The following is a 22,483-nucleotide window of genomic DNA, read 5'->3' as shown; positions in this document are numbered from 1 at the left end:
GTCCTTGGGTTTTGATTTCCTGCTGCTCAAATCAAGGCTCTCAAGGAAACACTGAGCCTTCTGCCTTCTGCGGTGCTCCCCACTCCTGCCTCGACGTTCAGACAGCAGTTTTCACAGTCACTAATGCAAAACCTCCTCATCCCCTTAAATCCACTGCAGCTCCTTCTGCTGTCACCAAAACAGGAGAGCCACCAGCCAGAATGGCTGTGGTGGGTTTTAGCACCCGTGTCTGAGCACAGGGCTGCGTACCTGCCCCTCTCAGCATTTCTGTGTGCTGTGCTAGCAGTCCCTCCAGGCCCAAATGCAGCTGAATTTCACTGTATCAGCCAGGTGACAAAGGGACCTGTCCCTTTGCCTCCTGGAAACACACACAATGTCCCCGGGATGTTCAATCAACGGCCTGCAGGCAGGGCTGGCTCTCGCTGCTTGGACAGGGGTGGAGGAGTCCTAGGAAGAAAATGCTCTCTCCAAGCCACACACCACAGGTGAGCGATGCAGCCCTCAGCTGCTGGAACTGCTGTTACCTCCAAACAACCCCAGCTCCCTATGAGACAGAAAAAGCCCTTTCCTTCCTCCACAGTTAAATGTGGGGACAGCCCTTCCTCATCCCTTTTTGATTTCCTTGCCTTCAGGACCGGGGAGCAGGAATCCAAGAGAAAGTTTAATTGATGTACTGTGCTTCCCTAAAAGATCTGCTCCACACTCCAGGTGTAACTGCTGCTATTGGTAGCAGGAGGATGTCTGGCAGCTAAATATCCTAAATAAAACAGCCCTAACTCTCCCACAACTGAACAAAACTGCTACTTTATTTTACCTTTAACGACAGCTCTTTCTCTGCTTTTTTACAGAGGAGACAGGCAAAGAAGGGTCATTTAAAAATCTCTTCATTACGAGCTGCTCGTTTTCTCATGTCTCATGAGGGTTAGAGGGGGCAGAGGATTGGATTTTCTTATCTTTTCAAGTAACTTTCTTTTAATCTCCTTTTCCTGGAGTATTCCAGTGTATAATTCAGCTATTAGTCTGGTACTGCAGAGACCTCGAAGAGAGCTGATGCTCTCCCTCTGCTCGAGTCTTTTAATTTCGTATTGGAGATCTGAAGGGCTTTTTTAGTGCTCCCCTAGAACCTGCGGCAGGGGACGGAGCAGATTCTCTTGAAGTGCATTTCTAGCCAGGCTTTGTTCCACATCCCTGTGCCTCCTCCAGCACTGAGCTCATTCCCAGCCTGAAAGAACCACAGAGCTACTCGGCTCTCTAACGCCCCTTGAGGAGTTAATTAAAGGGGTTTAATCGCTGCTGAGATGAAGAGAAGCCGAACCCATCCCTGGAAATTACTTTCCCTAATGGAATGACACTCGAGGGATGGCATGGGACGGTTCTGCAGCGCCAGCAAAGCGGGGGATGCTGCTGCCGGCTGCCGGGCAGGCATTTGATGGAAATGGGCTTCGTTAAGGGCGGAAAGCTCTCGTGTGGTAAGCACACACTCTCGGATTTCCGAGGAGCCGGGCGGCATTCGCGGGGGAAGGGGGACGCCCGCCGGCCGCGGCTGGAACGGAGCGGGAGCGGCGGAGAGTCCCGGACTTACCGGGAGAGAGAGAGAGAGAATCAGCACCGAGCGGGAGCGGCCCCTCCGGTGCTGACAGTGGTCACTGCGGTCCGGGCAGTGGTCACTCCGGCCCTGGCAGTGGTCACTCCGGCCCTGGCAGTGGTCACTCTGGTTGGGGCAGTGGTCACTCCAGCCCTGGCAGTGGTCACTGCGGTCCGGGCAGTGGTCACTCCGGCCCTGGCAGTGGTCACTCCGGCCCTGGCAGTGGTCACTCTGGTTGGGGCAGTGGTCACTCCAGCCCTGGCAGTGGTCACTGCGGTCCGGGCAGTGGTCACTCCGGCCCTGGCAGTGGTCACTCTGGCCCTGGCAGTGGTCACTCCAGCCCTGGCAGTGGTCACTCCAGCCCTGGCAGTGGTCACTGTGGTTGGGGCAGTGGTCACTCCAGCCCTGGCAGTGGTCACTCCAGCCCTGGCAGTGGTCACTCTGGTTGGGGCAGTGGTCACTCCAGCCCTGGCAGTGGTCACTCCAGCCCTGGCAGTGGTCACTCTGGTTGGGGCAGTGGTCACTCCAGCCCTGGCAGTGGTCACTCTGGCCCTGGCAGTGGTCACACACGGGCAAAAGGCTCTCTCCTGCCACACTCTGAGCACCCCAGGCGTTGATTCAGAGCCTGCCCTCCATCCATGGACAGCCTAGAACATATTTCAGATTTTATTCACTCCTCTCTGCAGCTTTATGGATCCGAGTTTCTGCCTTTGATCTGTTTCCTGCAACATTAATTAATTTCAAGCCCTCTCTGTGTTTCACCGTGATATTTCTAATTGTTTCCTTGAGTCAGCTGTTTTGTTTGAACAGTGCTTTCCCCAGCAGCAGATCGCTTGGCTGTTGGACCAAGGTGTGATGGCAGAGGGGTCACCAATGAGCTGCACCCCGGCAGCTGGGGATCTGGCACAGCTCTCTGCCACAGGGGACACCCGAGTCTGGCCTGGCACAAAAACAGGGTGTTGGTGCTCACCTCTCCGAACTGCACAGGGAATTGCAGGAGGAATTCTCCCTCTGTCGTCCTCTGGCAGCACAGAGCTTTAAAGCCAAAGCATTCCAGCTGTGGAGCTGGCATACCCGTGTCACTTGTCACGGCTCGTGTGCTGCTTTCTTCTTGAGGCTCTCGCTCTGCTGAGGAGTCTGGATTAGCCTGGTAGCCTTACAAGCCACAACCAAGCCTGCTGAAGCAGCAAACCAAGCTGCAGTGCTGCAAGGCGTGCTGTAGGCAGTGCTGCACACACCCCACTCCATGTCAATGCCGTTTCCCTCCCATTTGTGCCGTTTTTGTCATCCCCCAGTGCCGCCCCAGCTCCGTGTGTGCGGTGCCCGTGCTGTGCCAACACCAACCCACAGCCCGCTCCCCAGCCTGGGCTAAAGCCAGCACCCCAGGGGGACAGGGACTGGCCACGGAGAGACTGGGGAGCTCCTCCAATGCACCTGGAGTTGCTCTGCAATTTGCTGCCTTTTATCTCGTTCTTTGAAACACTCACTCGAAGGTTCCTTGTGACCCGCCTGGAAAAGCAGCAGGAACGGCTGGTTATGGATGCCATACGGGAAGTGGGAATTGTCCCCTCACCAAAACACCAGCAGAGCCTTACCTGAGGGCTCCTTCCTCAGCTGCACCAGCTGGGAATGCAGGACCTCCTCCCTGGTATCACCCTTCCCACCTCACAGCCCTCCTGTGACAGGCTCCACACCACACGTGGCCTCCACACACCACTCTCTGCAGTTATATATATGTCTTGTTTTTTTTTTTTCCTCCAGTATTTTATTTCCGACAGGCATTTACAACGTTCCATTCATAGAACTAAAAACATAAAAATAGACCTTCTTTCAGCTTATAAAAGAAATATATAAGAACCTTTGACATAGACATGTCATGACATTATGTACAAGAGCCACGGTACCTTCCCAGTACCTGCCTTCCAGTATTTGAGTGCTGACTGCATCCTCTGGGAGCAGCCCAGGACAGCCAAACCCTCCAGCACGTGGGACACGACCGACAGGTGATGGTACAAAAACAACCGTGTGATCATACAAAGGGGGTAGAAACTCTTCTAAAGCTCTTACGAAAAGAAACCAGGAGATAGCAAAAAGTTTACTAGAGAAAGCTTTCATAAGTCAAGTATAGTGCACCAGAAACCAGGGGAGGGAGGGGGCGAGGGGAGGATGCCAGCTGGGACACACAGACAGTGATGGATGCTTTGGGGGGAGGGGATAATTTTTGTTATGTTTTAAAATATAGTCAGAGTGGATTTTATAAAATATAATCCTAAGGCTATTATAAAATTTCAGGTTCTCGAAGTCGCTACTGATGTGTCAAACATCAATAGATACCAAACAAAATTTCATATAATCTTCCTTTTTTTTTTTTTCCTATAGGTGAGACTGCAATGGGGAAAGCTATATAAATCCTAAAAAAAAAAAAAAAGTGCTATTTTGTGTTTCGTATTTGGAAGTCTACTTAAAAACCACGGGATTTTAGTCACATTTTTACCCTGTTTTAGATGTTTAAATAAAAGATTTAAAATGTTAAAGAAGTTTACTTGTGTAGAACTTTTTTCATCCTCTATTGCAGTGGAAAAGCTTGTATAAAGGAATTAAAATACACTAGTTTCACCCACGGGAGGAGAGCGGGTGAGGTCAGTTTTTTGGCCATGAATTCCCTGTCCCCTAAGCCCAAACTCTGCCAGAGAGAGAGGAGCAAAGGGATCTGTGGCTCCAGCAAGGGCACACCACAGATCCCTTTGCTGCACTGCAATTCAGTCATGTAATTTTATTTATTATTCTTTTTAATAGCTAACTAAACTCCAGTCTCAAACATATACAATAAACCTTTTCCTGAAGAAAGTTATACCTAAATAAGAGTTTCCAGTTCATATTTAAATATAAAACCACCATTCCTAACCCTCTGCAAAAAGCTAGCCTCGTATCCTAGACGTGGAGCTACCCTAAATCTCTTACCCCTTTGTGCCCCTGCATCTCAGGTAAAATACAAAAAAATATTTCTTCAAGTGTTAAATTTGGATCTCTTTTAAGAGAGTTTGGCATCTTTACAAGAGTATGTAAAACTAGAGCTTCCAACATTGACATTAAATTAGACCAGCCACAGACCAAGAGGACTGAACACAACATAAATCCCAAACCTTTCCTCACGCGTTCCTAAAATACATGAATATTCTCTTACATTTAGAGAGGGAAAGGGAGTCAGAATACTGCGACTGTACAGGTTAAAAAGGCAGTTTCCTCGTGAAGGAGATGAGCCTACCACCGACGGCTTTCACGGCCACCAACCCCTCTGTCCTCGCGCTCCCGCTGGAGCCGACTCGCTGCACAGAGGTTAAGACACCCAGAGCAATTGGTTTTCCAGTGATTACGTTCTCCCCGTACTCAATTTCAGCCCCTGATTGTTTTAGAATAAATAAAATAGTGTGAAAGCCCTTGGTTAACGTAAGACAGGACCTCAAGCTCGTTTCCTTCCCGGTTTTTGAGCGTTTGACGGTTGCCTGAAGCGTGGCCGCGTGGCTTCGGACCAGTCGAGCTGCCGCAACGGTGTGTGCAAGTGTGCAATCCGGGGGGGTCACGGGAGGGACGGAGGGGGTTCGGGGACACCTGCGGCGCCGGGGCCGCTTCAGAGCTCGGTGTTGAGCTTCCTGCCGGGCACAAAGTCCTCCCGCCGCACCCAGATGACCTCCTCGCCGTGGCCCTCGGCGGCGCCGTTGATGGCGGGCAGGGCCGCCTGCTTCCTCAGCTGGGCCATCCTGGCGGCGTGCGTGTCCCCGGGCGGGCAGGGCCGCTCGGGCCGCCGGCCGCCCGCCAGCGACGCGGCCTGCAGCCGCTCCCGCAGCTCGCGCTGCGCCCCGCGCGCCGCCTCGCAGAAGTCGTCGTCGTCGCTCAGGATGTCAGTCTCCTTGATGTCCTCCTGCTCCTCGTACTGCGCCAGGTCGAACTGCTCCTCGACCCAGCGGTCAGTGTCCCCTCCCTGCGCGGGCTCTTTCTCGGGGCTGCTGCCGTGGACGGCCTCTGAGTCAATGGTAAACCTGTTTCGGGCCAGCCGCCGCCTCCTCCTCCCCAGAGACTTGCTCGGGGCTGACACTGCACACACAAAGATAAAACCCCACAGGTGTTTTACACACGGCACAACTCCGGCCTAAAGCTAAGTCCCGTCTGGCACGGCAGGCACCGGGCGGGCAGGGCCCGGTCACTCCCATCTCCCCGCGGCCTCGGCTCCTCAGCTCCTCAGCACGAGGCCTGTGCGGCCGCACGAGCAGTTCCTGCTGCTCAGATCCACCAAGGCACAGATCATGGCCTCTGGACCCACTGAGGCACAGATCACAGCCTCTGGACCCACTGAGGCACAGATCACGGCCTCTGGACCCACTGAGGCACAGATCACAGCCTCTGGATCCGCCGAGGCACAGATCACGGCCTCTGGACCCACTGAGGCACAGATCACGGCCTCTGGATCCGCCGAGGCACAGATCACGGCCTCTGGACCCACTGAGGCACAGATCACGGCCTCTGGATCCGCCGAGGCACAGATCACGGCCTCTGGACCCACTGAGGCACAGATCACGGCCTCTGGACCCACTGAGGCACAGATCACGGCCTCTGGACCCACTGAGGCACAGATCACGGCCTCTGGACCCACTGAGGCACAGATCACGGCCTCATGGCTGCTCCTCCTGAGCGCCGGGCAGCCGGCCAGCACCAAGGGCATCTGCTCAGCTCAGCTTCTCACTCGCAGCCCCTGCTGCCAGCACACCACAAAACCCAACAGCTTCACACCTTGCAGAGGGAAATGTGGGCTCAGAGCAGCTTTCCCACAGCTTTCCCAGGGGCTAGCTCAGTGCTGAAGATGCTGCGTTATTTACAGGGAATTACGTTCCCAGTCCAGGCTCTGCTACTCCCTTCCTCCCTCCTGGGCAAGGACAAAAACAATCCCCCAGCCCAGAAGAGCTGTCAGAAGTTCCTTCCTCAGCATCTTCTTAGCAGCTGGCCCAATTAGCAAATCCCCATCCTCTGTGCCAGAACATCTTCCCAAGCAGGGGCAAATCCTGCAGGCACCACGGTGCTTCAGGGGCACACACAGAGCTCTGAGGCTGGAGTTTGTTCCCCTGCACTCAACAGCACCTCAGCACTGCAGGATGAATTTATCCAGCTCTGCCTTGGGCTTGAGGTCACATTTTAATGTCCCCGAGCCTCACAAGGTGCATTAAGTACAAAGGCTCAGCAGGTGTAAATTTTATCTGAAGGGAGAGGTCTGGACTCCAAGGCGGGATTTTAATCCCTGCAGAATTCATCACACAAACGCCCCACGGAGCCAATCTGAAAGGAGGTCTGGCATCTCCAGCAGCACCCCGAGTGAGAAGCTGGGCTCAGCTGGTGCTGGTCTGGCCTGCCCTGCTCAGAGGAGGAACAGAAAGCCTGGCTGTCTACAGTGCTGCATCTGCTGAGCAGAACAAGAGAAAAACAACAGACCAGAACAAAACACGCAGCGGTGCCGTGTACTTTGGGGCTGGAAGCAAATGTTTCTTCCCTCCAGCATCTAGAGTTCTGAAAATGAAAACCTGCTTTTCCCTGAAGCCAACTGAAAGGGAAAATCCACGGTTTAGGACAGGCCATTACAAAAACAAGAGTACCAAATGTGGGAAGGAGGAGCACGTGCCCTTTAGCACTGAGCTGGAAAGGCTCAGGTGGAGGACACCCACAGCTGCCCCTTCAAACCAAGCTCAGGGGAGCTGCTTTTCCTTGTGCATTTTAGTTCAAAAGTGCTCGGGTTACCTCAAAGTTCTGTTCATGCTTTTAAGGATCACACAGCTTCTGCTCTGTTCAGCTGACCCCCAGCTCAGAGTAAAGTGCACAGCCAATCGGTACTGCCAGGAGCCCCATCTCCCTTCCATGCCAGAAGCACTGCTCTGAAGCTGAGCCTCGAGTGCAAAGCAGGGGAAATAGAGGCAATTTAAGGCTCTCAGGGAAGTGAAGCATGGAAAACCAGCAGTTTTTACATACACAGGAGAGAATGCTAATGCTAATATACAAGTGACAGACACCACCGTGTGTCCTACAACGGTGCTGGGGTTACTGGGATCTTGAAAGTCTGTAGCCCTACAGTACCTGCCCTGTTCATGGCTGGCCTTGCACCTTTTAGGGCACACAATCTTTTTCCACCAAAAGGAACGTATTGCTGGGAGGAGGGCAAACTTTCGGTTTTAAGGAGCTGCCTTCTGTGTTTGTCCCGCAGGATGGAGTGCACTGCCTTCAGGAAGTCCTTCCTGTGTTCTGGAGAGCTGAAAAAGAGGTGGGAATACAAAAGGCAGAGTTACCCCTTGGGAACTGCTAAAAGCTGGCTGTAAACGAGGTAAATAATGGCCAGTTCTGTGATTCAAGACAGTGCAAATGGACTGGCAGGCGCTTCCCCAGAGGAGACTCCTCTGAACTCAGTATCTTCAAAGCAAAGCTAAATCCATGGTCACTGCAGTGGGCATCCAAGGAAACCAACACCCAGGGCATTAATAAAACATTCAGCCTTTCAGCCCTCTCGAGGTTTCCTTTCCCTGCAGTGCCACCCACACGTGGCTGTGTTGGATACACATCCAGTGACCTGTGGTGCTCGGTGCATCTGTCCCTGCAAACACGCCCCACAGCTGCACAGCTCCTGCAACTCTCCCTAGAAGTGGGAATTGGCTTGGCACCACCTCTTGGATCCTGATGAACTTGTGTTCCACATTCTTACTTGAACCCTAAATACACCACCACCACAACAATGGATGTTTCTTTAAGTGCAGAGGTTGGGACCTGGTGCCATGAAAGGAACCAGCTGAACACAACACCTGCTGCAACAATCCAGTGCTGCACTTCAACTGGAAAATTGCAATAAGGCTTTTCCCATAAAGGTGCAAAGCTGATCAGGTTATATGCCTTTGTTTTCAGAGGCTGTACAAAATTCTGCCTTCCAGAAGTTAGGTTTTAACACCCTCTCCCCACTCTCCCTAGCTGGCTGTTCCCAGATTGCCTCGAAGGACACACACAGGCAGGGATGCAGAGATGCAGCTGCCAGGGAAAACAGGGAATCCCACTTACCTACAGCAGAGGTGAAATGTCCTTTCTGGCCTGCCCTCAGACTCAGATTTGACATGGACAATCTCACACACAGAATTGGTCTCTGCATCTAAGGGGAAAGCAAGCAGAACTTCATGTCCACCTTGACGTTTAACTGCGAAGCGTTTGCTCCATGCGCAGTGGAGGCCCCCAGGGCACTCACACTGAGACCCTCCAGGTGCCAGCCCTGGGAACATTACCTGCGCTGGCCAGGGCCCGCACCTGCAGCGCTTCCAAAGGGATCATGTGGCGGAACCGGAACGGATCCCAGTCTTCATAAATTGAGGCTCTGTGTGATCCTCCCTGGAAGAATTTCAAACAGTCAGGAAACCAGACACCCTGGGGCAGGCAGACAGTCCTGTGCTCTGTGCTGAGGGCTCCCAGCCACAGACCTGCTGCAGTCCTGGCTTTCTCACCCCAACACCTCCCTCAGGGGCCCCTCTGTGGGGACCTTGCTGAAATCTGGACTAAAGCAGCCCTAAGGCCCACCAGCCCTCAGCAACGCCCTCCAAAGTCACCCAGCCCAGCCCTGGGTGCACACACACCTGGGAATACATCAGAGTCTTGCTTTTCTCTCTGAAGCCACCCCGTGCCAGCTGCCTTTCCCCATGCAGGCACCTCCAACCCCTCTCTGGCTTATGCCATGGGTAGGGATCACTAGTTTCCCTATGTCACGATAGACAGTGCCCCCGTTGTAGCACAAGCTCAGCTTTAATTTGGAATCCCAAGCTCCAGTGGGATCCCTGAGCCACTCCTGAAGTAGCTGAGAGCAGCCAGCACTTGCTTGGTGGCACACAACACCCAGGGCACTGTGTGAGGTGACAGGCATTAATTAGCTCTCAGACACTCACACTCACTGACCAAAGAATCTAAGCCAGGAGACACTCTCACAGTGACATCTTCATCCAGCAGGGAATGGATGTGGCAAGCATGGCAACAAAGGATAGAGGAATGCTTGCTGTGCCCACCCAGCTCCTCAGACACCAGGGACCACACGTGCCAGAGCACATTCCAGCTCCACGACTTTGTGGGAAGCAAAACTCCATCACAGCCCCAGAAATGCCCGCGGCATCACCCAAACAGTCCCCGCACACTTACGAGTTTCTTCTTCTGTTTGGAACCATCCTTGTACACAAGGACCACGGCAGTTTTGAACACTGGAGGAGAAAGTTAAGAGACAAAAGCTATGGAGTCACAGAATTCCAGGATCCTGGGATAGTTGGGGTTGGAAGGGACCTTAGAGATCACCCAGACCAACCCCTCTGCCAAGACAGGGTCACCTGGAGCAGGAATTTGGGATTTTGGGGATGTCCCCAGAGCTGGAGACTCCAGGCCCTCCCTGGGCAGCTGTTCCAGGGCTCTGCCCCCTCCATGGACAGAAGTTCTCCCTCAGGTTGAGGTGGAACTCGTTGTGTGTCAGTTTATGGGCACTGCTCCTCATCCTGCCCCTGGCACCACTGAGCAGAGTGTGGCACCATCCTCTGACAGCCCTTGGGGTGTTTGTGTGGATTGAGGGGAGGTTTGTGTGGATTGAGGGGGTATTTGTGTGGATTGATGGGATGTTTGTGTGATTGATGGGGTATTTGTGTGATTGATGGGGTATTTGTGTGGATTGATGGGGTATTTGTGTGGATGGGTGTTAGTGTGGATTGATGGGGTGTTTGTGTGATTGATGGGGTATTTGTGTGGATTGATGGGATGTTTGTGTGGATTGATGGGGTATTTGTGTGGATTGATGGGGTATTTGTGTGGATTGACAGGGCATTTGTGTGGATTGACGGGGTATTTGTGTGGATTGATGGGGTATTTGTGTGGATTGATGGGGTATTTTTGTGGATTGATGGGGTATTTGTGTGGATTGATGGGGTATTTTTGTGGATTGATGGGGTATTTGTGTGGATTGATGGGGTATTTGTGTGGATTGATGGGGTATTTGTGTGGATTGATGGATCCCCTCTCAGCCTTTCCTTGCCAAGAGTGACCAAACCCAGCTCCATAGCCTGTCCTCAAGAGCTTGGAATGGGTGCCCAAGCACACAAACCTTTCACCTGAGCCAGGAAAACTACCAGAGAGCAGAAGTGAGCACTGCAGCAAAGAGACAAGCCCACATTTAAATTCCAGCCAGCCCTGGGGAATGCTCAGATACTTTCAACATCTGCTAAGGCACAGCTGCCAGTCTTTAAGGCATGTGAAATAAAAGTCCTGGGATACAAACCGAACGCTGCCAGCTCAGGTTCCTTCTTCCACTTGCCCAGGGAAGCAGGAGGGTTCAGCCATATCACTGTGTTATGCAAGAGCAAGTCCCCCATGGAAAGGTCGGCGACCTGCCAACACCAACACACGCACGAAGGCAAGGGCTTTAATCAGCTCAAGGAATCTGATGTCAGTTTTCAGCTCAAGAAAACTTGCATGAAGTCTAGTCCTGAACAAAATCCCCCCCCCCCCCCGAAAACTTCTGGAGTATTTCATCAGCTGGCTGCAAACAGATGCATGTAAACCCTTAATTAATGAGCATAAATTAGGGTAAATTAAACTCAAGAGTCCAGCTCTTGGAAGTTAGGGTCAAAACCAGATGTTTTCTTTGCCTTTGTCCCCCTTTGTCCATTTTCCTCCCTACCAGTTTCTTTGCATTTGGCTGGAATATTTAAGCACATATTCAGTTTGGGGTGAGGTTTAGAGACTGCATCAGGTGCAGTGGCCAAAGCAGCGCCTCCCCACAGTTGCTGTGGATCTTGACCTTGCCCAAAGGCTCCTCTTTGGACACCACACTGCAGGGAACACACTAAGAAAGGAGTTCCCAGCTGCTGGGAGATGCAGCAACCAGACCTCTGTCCTTATGGTCCCCAGAGTGACAAACTGAGGGCCATTCCCAGCTCAGGGGGATGTCAGCCCATCCCTTCACCCTCCCCTCAGTGAAGTATGAATTCCGTTCAGTTCAGGTCTCCAATTGAGCTGGGATTTATCTGTTTGCACCAGGATTTACTTCAGTGGCACAGCAGGAAAGGTAAATAGTGGATCCAGCTTAACAGGCACCAAAATAACCCTTTCCTCTCTAAATCTGATTGTTACCTCTTTTTTCTCCCCAGTTTGTTCCGCTATGAGTTGGTCAAACACTGCCCCATATTCTTCATGGATTTTCTGCATTTCATTAATGTGGCTGGCAACTTTGTTCATTGTTTTGATGGCCACTGGAAGAGAGACAGGGGGTGAGCAGAAAAGAGTTTTAACCCTCTGAGAGGAAGGCATGGGGGGCGGTTCAAGAGCAGAGGTGAACCAGAGGAAAGCGGGGCTAAGTCCTTACCATCAAGGTGATAATGTTCTTCGCTGTCCACGTCAGTGAGAGCAAAGAGCTCCTTGAGCAGCAGGGGGTATTTGAGTATCCTCTGGATGGGTTTGATGAGGTAAGACTCCAGGGTGGAGGAGTGCTGCCGGCGCGGGTTCTGGGCATCCAGGAACGCCTTGAACGCAGTGTCTGTCTTGGCTGCCAGAGGCAAAGGAAGCCATTGGATCAACGAAAAATCATGCCCTGAGAAAGCAACTTTTCCAGGCTTAAATTGGTTTATCCGGAGACATTTTGGGAGACAGTGCAGATTTGCTGGGCCTGCAGAATTAGATTTACGCCCTCCAGGATTTGAGTCACTGACACTCTCCCCGGATGTGCTATTTAGGATTTCACAGCAGGCATCCACCTCCAGCACTTTGGGCAATTTTTAATTGCACTACCCATGATAGAATTTCCTGAGTGGGAAGGGCCCCACAAGGATCATCCAGTGCAACCCCTGGCCCTGCACAGCCACCCCAAATCCCACCCTTTGCAACCCTCGAGTGCTTTCCAAATGCTCCTGGAGCTCTGTGGGACCGTGCCCATGTCCTGGGGAGCCTGGGCAGTGCCCAGCACCTCTGGGGGAAGAACCTTTCCCTGATCTCCAACCTAAACCCCTCCAGACACAGCTGCAGCCCTTCCCTGGGTGCTGTCACTGTCCCAGGGAGCAGAGCCCGGAGCTGCCTCTCGGGAGGAGCTGCAGACAGCAGAAGTACTTCTGGCCTGGCAGCTATTTTAGAGCAGCACAAACTGTTTGAATCATCTGCTCCCTTTAAGCAAAGTCTCACATTGGACATTTGTGAGAAGTCACTGCTTCTAAGCCATGGTGCACCCACAATATTGGCAAGTCTGGTTCTTGTTACCTCATTAAACCTTAAAATGCAGCACTGAGTCACAACAACCATCAGGAGCTGGTGAGAGGCAGGAGCAGAAACTGGGGCTAATGCACCAGATTTTCGAGCACAGGCAGACTGGACACCTGATTGCCATCATCTTTTCCACCTGACTGCTATGAATTTATAAAATTGCCATTTTCTCTGTTGCTCCCTCCACTGGAGCATAAGGAGAAAAGGAAGGAGGAGGTGGTATTTATAGACATACAAATTATTCAGTGCAGGAGCGATTCCACACAATTGCTTTTATTGGAGTCGTGTCCCCTGCTGGGGTTGGGGTTTTTTTGCAGGCAGTCCCTGATTTCCATACAGCAACTTGAGTTTCAAATGCAAAAGCCACCTGCACCTCAGCTGAGGACACCAAGTGACACCTGAAATACACTCCCAGGCTGTTGAAGAGATTTACCTCTGGAATAGAGTTTTAAGTTCTGTTTATGCCATAATTCAAGCACAACACTTTCTCATTTATAAATACAGTCAGCAATGGAAAAGAAAAGCAAAATAACCAGATCTACCTAGTCTACAGCTTTAACATTAGGGTCCAATAAAATAATGCCAAAAGAAAGCATGGATGTGACTAGCAACAAATAATTTATTTATGTATTCCACAGAGCTGCCAAGTATTCTTTGCAGCACAGGGAATAAAAGTTTACAAGCAGAAATGAAAAAAGGAAAAATGCACAGAAAAAAAACCCAAACCTACCAAGAAACAAAAAAACCTCAAAATTTTTGACTGTCAGACATGCAGATGTTGTTTCAAAACCAAGAGTTCCTCCCTCAATGGCATGGCTGCTACAACTGGAACCATTTGTTTGTTTAATGTCTTGGCCAAAAAGGAACTGCACGAAGCACTGGTAGCTCCATGAGATTTACACTTCCACAGGGGAAAACACCCCTGTGAGGCAAGCTGGCCCAGGAGCCAGACCACAGGGCTTTTATCCCCAGCCCAGCAAGCCAAGCTCTGCTAGGAATTCTGACATGGAAACTTCTCAGGCAAACTGGAATGAAGGCAAGAGGAAGGAGAGAGGGGAGAGAGGGCTAAAATATTTTGCCAGCTTCCATAAAACATTCTCCCAGGCTGATCCTCTCCTGGTGTTCCACCACATTGGCTGGGGCTTCCATGGGATTGCCACCAGCCAGGATTCCTGGCACAAACTCCAGGAGGATCCAGAGGTCACTATGGAGCCAGCACTCCTGGTTCCAGAGCACACAGCACAGAGCCAGAGCCACGATGGGATTCCCATGCAGGAAACCTCCCCACGCCACTGGAAACAAACCAAAGCCAGCAAGGGACAGTAAACAACGTGTGGGGAGAGAAAAACTGCAAGCAGGGTGAGCCAGCTCCTGCAGTGAGCTGCTCAGGTGTCACCCTGGGGTGGTCCCACAACACAGAGCGCTCTGGGAGCCTCTCCAGATTGACTCCCTACTCCACAGGCTCCTGGAGAGCAGCCAGGCATGGGTGTGCCCCCATTCCTGTCCTCAGAGGTTTGGGGTGCACTGACCACATGTGGCTGTGACAGCTTGTTGGGTTATGCTCTTTTCTGACCCAGGGATGGGGGAACTGAGAGGCGTTTTAAAAACTTGGATTCCATTTTCAGTTTCATGGGAAGGGTGAGACAATACAGACATTATAATTCATGCCATCACAATCAGAAGCCGACCATTTCCTAATTACAAAACATTATAAGCATTTCTTGGCCTATCAGCTTTAGCCACACCATGCTGTAGATGCCTTAAAGCCCATCATCTAAAACTACCCCTTTTGGGTCCTTCTACAATGCACCTTCCATAGTTCTAGTTCTGTAAAATATCTAGTCTTATTTACAAAGTCATCCTTTAAAACTTGTTTCTAGCTCCACTGCTCTCTCAACACTGTCCTGTTCCATGGCATTTCTAAGTCAGCATTTCTTATCTCAAAGTTTGCATACAGAAACACACTATGTGAGCCTTCAAGCTTTGCGAATTCTCTACTCCCACAGCAACTCTGAAAGGGGCTCTTACCTTTCACCAGGACTTTGGGGACTTTTGTGTGGCTGGCACAGAAGGCACTGTACAGCTTGAACCTGTCAGCGTAGTACAGGAAGGATCCACCCAGGGAGAACAACACTTTCTGGGATTAAAAGAAAAAAAAAACATTAGTACAAAGGCATTTAGTTACTTTGCCTTCAGCCAGGTCATCTGAAGCTTCCATCCAGCTCCTGGAGGACAGGACAATGCAGTTTTAGTGTGTCTGCACACCAAGACATCGCTGCTGGACTGAGCCCAGGGGAGGCACCAGGATGATGAGAGGGATGGAGCAGCTCTGCTGGGAGGAAAGGCTGAGAGAATTGGGATTGTTCAGCCTGGAAAGAAGCTTTGGGGTGACCTCACTGTGGCCTTGCAGAGCCTGAAGGGAGCCTGCAAGGAAGATGGGGAGAGACTCTTTCCAAGGGGCTGGAGTGACAGGACAAGGGGCAATGGCTTCAAACTAAATGAAGAGTAGGTATATATGGGATTTTGGGAAGGAATTCCTCCCTGTGAGGGTGGGCAGGCCCTGGCACAGGTGCCCAGAGCAGCTGTGGCTGCCCCTGGCTCCCTGGAAGTGTCCCAGGCCAGGCTGGACAGGGCTTGGATTAACCTGGGATAGTGGGAGGGGTGGAACTGGGGGATCTTGCAGGTTCCTTCCACCCAAACTGTTCTGGGACTCCATGATCCATCCACCACCAAAGAGGCCCAGCCCTGGTGTGTGGATTCAGCCTCTGTAATCAGCACCATCAGCCAAGCCCCAGCCTGGAGGCAGCACTGACTCCACAGGGAGTTAACTCCAGAGCTGCATCTGGAAGCCTCACTGACCTCAGCACAGAGAGGACTGGATGTGTGACCCTCGGGGCACTGAGGAGCTGCAGGCAACACTCATCCCTCACAAACACACCAGGGGCTTCACCTGCTTGGAAATGAGCTGGTGTTCAGGGTCAAACACAATCCCAGAATGTCTTGGGAACCAGACAGCACCTGGTGAGGGGCTGAGAGCACACGTGGGCAGCCTGGGGACAGTGAGTGGGAGAGGGGAAGCAAACTGCAGAACTGAAACCACAGAAGCCCACATTTCATTCACACCCAGCTGCTTTCAGACAGGGCAGAACTGAAAGTGAGCTGGGTGCAGGTTTATGGGAAGAGCTGGAAGCAGCAGCATTCAGGAGATGGAGTTTTCTCTGGAAGGACCCTTCACTGTCACTCCTCTCCTACAGCTCAGAGCACACAGGGGCCAGAAGAACTATTATTTTTTATTATTATTATTGTTATTCCTGTCCTTTACCAAGGTGAGTGGTGCTCAGAGCCAGAGTGGAACTCTCCACAGGAAAAGCACTCTATCACCTCCTTGCCATGCCTCCACTACCAGTACCACTGCATTAGACACCAAATGAAATCTGCTTCCACGTCTCCCTGGGTTTTAAATGAAGTTTCCAGAGCTGCAGTTTACATTTCTACCTGTGAAGATGCACACCTGCTGAAAGCCAGAAGTATCTGCCACTATGGACTGAAAGTGGAAATACAAAATTCCATCTATTGCTCTGATCTGTAGCCCCAGAGAGCTTCTGAACATGAGACTTGTCAGGACAAGGATTTTATGTAACTTTCCATTTCTAGCATTTCCTGACAGCTCAAGGCAAGAAATCTGGCAGAAGGGCAAGAATAGAACCAAAAAGCACATGGTTTCTAGTGCTCTATGTGGCTAAATGTAGCATAAACTACAATTGCAGCAGGATGATTTTTCAGCAGCACCAGCATCAGTTGAAAGTCAATCTTAAATGGAAGCAGATGCAGGTTTTTACATGAACAGTGGCAACAGTCAGAAAAATACGATGGAGAGTGTTAAAGGTTTCCTCAGAATTTAAACAATGAGGTAATGCAAATAATGTGCTTTTAATATATAAAAGTAAACAATTTTTACCTTAAATTGCTCAACTTTTTCAAGCTTTTCCAGGTCTGGAACCAGCCTTACTCCATCTTCCAGAGTTTTCAAGAACTCTACCTGGAATGCTACCATTTCAGTCAGATTCCCAAAGAGAACATCCAGCTAATAAAAGGAGAAAAAAAGCAGAATGCTGAAAATACCACTTTGAGGTTAAATTGTGTTTTCTAGAACTGCAGCAATTCTCAGAACAATTGTAACACAATGTGATGTCAGGAAAAAACAAGCTGCAGACATTACTGAGCAGCACCTTGATGCTGCACTTAATCCATTATTTGAAAGAAATGGAATTTGGTGAAATTAATTTCAGACAAACAAGGATCAACATACCTCATCTGGTGTGAGGAAGGTTTCTTTCTGTAGAGGCTTCAAGTATCTCTCCATCAGACAATTTAAGTCCTGAAAATTCAGAGAAAGATTCCCACGTTGGTCCCTCAGACTGCCTCTGGATATTTACTGAGGTGGCTTACCTAATCTGAGCATTTTTCCTTTTTACACACAACACGAAATAGCTGGATTTCACAGCATTTAAGACAGGAAAATGAAACAATTCACACTTTTCTAGTTCCAAAACCAAGACCAGATCTCAGCGAGCAGGAACTGCACGCCAGCTAAGCCACTTCAGGAGGAAAACAGCCGAACCATTTGGAAAGGCCTTCTTTCCGTGCTTCAAGTGACATTTTAGGTGCAGATTGTAGAAGTGAATGCAAGTTCACTTGAGACCCAGTTCCAGGATGACCAGATCCAAGTTCACCAAGAGATGCAGAGGTGAAGCACAGCCTGGAGAGGCAGAGAAGCAAGCAGGAGAGCTTTGCAGGGGAGCTGAGGCTGAAGCCCTCACCTTGACGTAGGTGCGCTCGGTCTCCAGGAGCTCACAGATGACCTTCCTCAGCTTGTCTGCGTCCGTGAGCTGCCTCATGGTGCTCAGCTGGGGCCCTGCACAGTCCTGGGGGGGAGCACTGCAGTCAGAGGGGTTCATTTCATGCAGACTGCGACAGAAAGCTGCGACCTGCTCTGTGCTCTTTGGAGAGAAAGGAGAGGAGAGAGCAGTGGTAATATTGGAAGTAAGAGCCAGAGGAACAAAGGGGCTGAGGAGGGTTTGCAGCTGAGCAGCTGCAGCTTGGACACTTCTCAAAAGGCACCACAAGTGTCTATCCTGTCTCCCTGTGACTGGGGATGAAGAAAAGAAAAAAAAAAAGGAGTTGCAGAATTCAAATTAATTAATTGAAGTGCTGTTCAACTCCATTCCTGGTCTCAGACACACGTGAATTTTAATTAAAACGAGTTTGTCCAGCACTTAAGATTGACAAACTCACAGAGAGTGCCAAGAATTGGGAACCAAAAATGCCTGTGCAAACAAAACTCACAGCCCAGCCCCCTGCCAGTTCCCCTGCAGCCGTGCTGTGAACAGCTCTGCTGCCACAGAGGCAGAAAGCACTCGGGCTGGGCTGTGGGGAAGCAGAGCCTCGCAGCTAAAGCCCCTCCAAAGCACAAGGTCTTTGGGCAAGCAGCTGTGTCCCCAGGCTGTGTCTGGAAATGTGCTTCGCAGGGTGAACTTCCTCCCCGTAAGCGCCGCTTCCCAGAGCTGCTCCATCTCGCTGCTTCCTTCAATATTTAATCAGCTGCCTATATAAAAAGCCAGTTATCCTCACTTCACCCCCTCGTGTTAGATCATTTCCTCCCATCTTTCATTACACTGAAGAGTTTGGAGCAGGAATAGTCTCTGGTGTCAGTGATGACAGCCCCAGGCTTCCAGGATTGCCAAGGCGGCCGTGGGCTGGCTCCATCCCTCCCAGAGACCTGGAGGGAAAAGAGCTGCTCCAGGGAGCACAGCTGATCTCCTGCCACAGGACCTCAATGCAGGCTCAGTGATTTCCCAGCACTGCCTCTACAGCCCCCCAAGTTCAGCAATTTCTCCATGCAAAGGGTGGCCAGGCACTGGCAGGGGCTCCCAGGGAGGTTTGGAGTGCCCATCCCTGGAGGTGTCCAAGGAATTCCTGGATGTGGCACTCAGTGCTCTGGGCTGGGGACAAGGTGAGGATTGGGCACAACTTGGACTCCATGGTCTCAGAGGTGTTCTCCAATAGGGGTAATTCTGTAATTCTGTGGAACAACTGACCCAAAATCAGCCTGTTCAACCAGGGAAATGCAAAGAGAGCAGAGGAGAAAAAAAAAAAACTAACAAAAAAAAAAAAGAGAGAGAGAGAGAGAGAGAGAAAAGCACATCTTCACCTTGCAGTTTGGAGACAAAGCTCTGCCCCTGGGACATCACTTCACTCCCACCCACTGGTAGTTGTGATCTCCATGTTTTTTAAGCCATGCAGTCTGCTCACACAGAGCTATTTCCTCTCCATGCACGCACAATCCATGTTAGGACAAGGAAAGATTTCCACCCCTTTCCCTTAGAGCTCTCTTGGGGCTGCAAATGCTCCCTGAGGTCCCACTGCACAGCACACGAGCAAAGATGCTCATTACACAAAGGATCATTTTCTTCAGGACACTTGTAAGCCAGGACCTCATTGTAACTGGCTGTCTATACAAAAATGCCTTTTGGACTCACTTCATTCCAGGGAAAATATCCACCTTCAGTTTCTGGGGTTCAACTCAGATGTGGAAGAAAGGAAAAATATTGCAAGTTGAAGGCAGGAGGAAGCAGTGAGTTGGACCAGTCCATCTCCAACTCACTCTGCTCCTGGCACGCGTCACTGAGATTTGAGATTTATTAATCTTAATTATTCAATAATTCCTGTTATTTCTCAGCAAGGTTCCACCCACACTGAATGTGCTTTTAAGTATAAAGCACACCCAAACTTTTGGATTAGAGCTGTATCAGATTTCAGCAGGCGTGACCTTGATCCCAACAGCCCCAAATCCCCCAAGGGCAGCGGGTGAAAGCCTGGCTCCAGCACAGGTTGAAACACCTTCCCAAGCCCCCTGCTCTGCTGAAGGCACAGAGAACTGACAGCTCAGATGTGATAAGCTGAGCCTGCAGAGACCCGGGACAGGCAGGGATTTGCTCAGCAATGTTTGGCTTTGCTAGCACTACTTGAGGCAGACGTGTCCAGTGGTGTTATGCTTTAAGATCCAAATGTACAAATAAAGCCAGTTCTAATGCATAAAGCACAATCTGCAATCAAACCCCAAAATAAACCAAGTGTTTTAAGCAGATCCTCCCATCCTGTGCAGGCTCCTGCAGGCAAAGATGGGTCACCCAGAAAAAGAGAGCGCGAAAATCCGCTTGGGGTGTGAAACACCAGCTCAGCACTGAAGTTGAAATAACTCACGGAGGCATGTGGTGTGCCCCAGCAGGAGCACTTACACCCACATGGCAGGAAGGAAGTGTGGAGGACTTCCCAAAGCCTTATCTGCACTTGTGCATGCTCAATTCGAGGGTTGCAGCCACGGTCAGTGCTGCCCTGCCCCACATCTCCAGGGGAACTGCCCACACACCACACACCCCCGGGCACAGTCAGGGCCACAAACCTGTTCTCGTGCTTGCCCACTGAGCAAACAGCTGCGGGGTGCGAGTGGGAAGCTCTCCCAAGGTGTCTCCTCAAGGCTGGGGGCTCCTGGCCACCCCAGAGCCCTGGGGAGTGATTGGGACTTGCTGAACTTTGTACTCTTAGCCAAGGGATATAAAGCATTGGCTGTGCACATATAATCCTTCAGACATAAACCACTGACCAGGTCTGGGGCTAGAGCAGATCCAGCTGCACCCAAACCCCTCTGAATTTAGCAGCTCAGAGGGTCCTTCCTGACCCTCATCCCTCAATGGGAGGTTGCAGTAAACAATCAAGTGTGCCACACCATCAAGCCTTTGTTATACCACCATCATATTGACCAGCAAACTTGGTTACCTCATCAGTCCACATCAATAGAAATATTGTTGTTTCTCTCCTGGAACTGAAATGCTTGACTCCACCTGCAACAACTGCTGTGCTTCATGCCTGAGCACAATCCTGTCTACCTGGTATTCCCTTTAAAAAATCCATTTCCAGACACAAAGCAGACACACACTGCACACGGGGGCTTCGGGGCACAGCTATTTTGGTGAAAACTCTCAAGCAGATTTCACAAAAGCCTCTCTGTCCCCATTTTCCCAGAGAAAGTGCATAAGTAGGGACGGTCTGGAAGGGAAACAGATCCTTTTATCTCCCTGCAGCAGCTCTGCCAGCAGTGACAATGACAGCACTAAACCAGGATTTCTCATGGGGAATTACGGCATCACACTTCAGGCACAATCCCGCAGGCAATCCCTTCAAAGAGCTGGAAATGACAGAGGGCTGCCACAGCTGCAAAGTGGAGTTCACAAACATTAACCCCTCCTCGGGAAGGGGCTCAGCAGAGGAGCCAAGCTCACACCCTTCCCTCGGAGGAGGATCAAGGACAGTCACAACCACGGGGCTGCTGGCCGCAACGGGGAGCTTTGGCTGCCCCGTAGTGTAGAAAGCCATTTCCTCCTGGTGTTTGCCATGCAAAGACATCCAGGTGCCTGGGCGCGAGGCTGCCTGGCCCTGGAACAGCGCAGCGCACCTCTGGGCAGCGCACTGCAAGCGGCAGCGCCCGCCCAAACAAAGCGCATCCCTGCAGCACTGCCAGCGCCGCGGCACGGCAGCAAGAGCTGCATCCCTGCAGCTCAGCCCGGGACGCCGAACTGCCAGCGACAATGCCCGGAGCGCCGCTGCCGAGCCCGTCCCCTCGGATCCGCTCACCAGGTACAGCATTCGGAACAGGGAGTCCCCGTCCCTGCCGGCGCTCTCGCTCCGCAGCTTTCGGCTCCCCCTCCAGAGCGCCGACATCGCCGGAGAGGCGGCGCCGCGGGGCCGTCACCGAGCCGGCAGCGCAGCCCCGGTGCCGCACATCGCCGGCGGCTCCCGGCGGCTCCCCCGCTCCTCCCGGGCACCCCGAGCTGCTCCTGCTCCTCCTGGGTTAGCTCCTGCTCCTCCCGGGCACCCCGGGCTGCTCCTGCTCCTCCCGGGCACCCCGAGATGCTCCTGCTCCTCCCACGCACCCCAAGATGCTCCTGCTCCTCCCAGGCTCCCTGAACTGCTCCTGCTCCTCCCAGGCACCCCCAGATGCTTCTGCTCCTCCCAGGCACCCCGGGCTGCTCCTGCTCTTCCCAGGCACCCCGAGATGCTCCCGCTCCTCCCAGGCTCCTGCTCCTGCTCCTCCCAGGCACCCCGAGATGCTCCTGCTCCTCCCAGGCACTCCGGGCTGCTCCCTCCCCGTGTGAGCGGGGCAGGGCAGTGCCCAGCTCGTCCCCGGCAGCGCAGCCTCCTCCCCTCCCGTGCCATCTGCTCACCGGGGTCCCGAGCTGGGCGCCGCTGGAGGAGGCAGCTCCGGCAGAGAGGCTGGAATGCGGCGGAGCGAGGGCAGCCGGGGAGCAGCAGGAGCAGCAGGAGCAGCAGGAGCAGCAGGGACAGCAGGAATATCCGTGTGCGCTGCCTGGGGCTCGGCAGAGCCCGCTGCCTGCCAGCAGCACCGCTCGGGAATACCAAGCAGTGGAAGGGAACGGATGAAAGGAACTTAAAAGAGCCGGTTCTGCCGCTGGAAACCGACCCCGCAAATCCCCCTTTTAATCCTTTCACGTCTACTGCAACACGCTGAAGGTTTGGAGACTTACGCTGGTCTCG

The 22,483-nt window shown here is 51.9% G+C and overlaps 1 protein-coding gene across 13 annotated transcripts in view; it reads right to left on the bottom strand.

Annotated features, from left to right (window-relative positions):
• Positions 1 to 3,306: 3,306 nt before the first annotated feature.
• Positions 3,307 to 22,483, bottom strand: part of TIAM1 (TIAM Rac1 associated GEF 1) — a 156,513-nt gene continuing 137,336 nt past the window's right edge. For 11 of the 13 annotated variants that reach the window (XM_053934447.1, XM_053934439.1, XM_053934440.1 and 8 more), the window contains 12 exons: positions 17,692 to 17,871; positions 17,181 to 17,249; positions 16,830 to 16,955; positions 14,900 to 15,008; positions 11,985 to 12,164; positions 11,753 to 11,871; positions 10,899 to 11,007; positions 9,782 to 9,840; positions 8,884 to 8,986; positions 8,666 to 8,753; positions 7,700 to 7,872; positions 3,307 to 5,677 (listed from right to left, as the gene is read on the bottom strand). In XM_053934447.1, the coding sequence (XP_053790422.1) occupies positions 5,214 to 5,677; positions 7,700 to 7,872; positions 8,666 to 8,753; positions 8,884 to 8,986; positions 9,782 to 9,840; positions 10,899 to 11,007; positions 11,753 to 11,871; positions 11,985 to 12,164; positions 14,900 to 15,008; positions 16,830 to 16,955; positions 17,181 to 17,249; positions 17,692 to 17,871 (1,779 nt within the window). In that variant the 3' untranslated portion in view covers positions 3,307 to 5,213. Of the gene's footprint in view, positions 5,678 to 7,699; positions 7,873 to 8,665; positions 8,754 to 8,883; positions 8,987 to 9,781; positions 9,841 to 10,898; positions 11,008 to 11,752; positions 11,872 to 11,984; positions 12,165 to 14,899; positions 15,009 to 16,829; positions 16,956 to 17,180; positions 17,250 to 17,691; positions 17,872 to 21,562; positions 21,812 to 22,483 lie in introns of those variants that run through there. The other 2 variants (XM_053934450.1, XM_053934446.1) reach the window with 2 other exon arrangements.

Source organism: Vidua chalybeata, chromosome 2 (assembly GCF_026979565.1).
Source record: "Vidua chalybeata isolate OUT-0048 chromosome 2, bVidCha1 merged haplotype, whole genome shotgun sequence".
NCBI lineage: Eukaryota > Metazoa > Chordata > Aves > Passeriformes > Viduidae > Vidua > Vidua chalybeata.
This window is presented reverse-complemented; position numbering and strand designations above follow the sequence as displayed.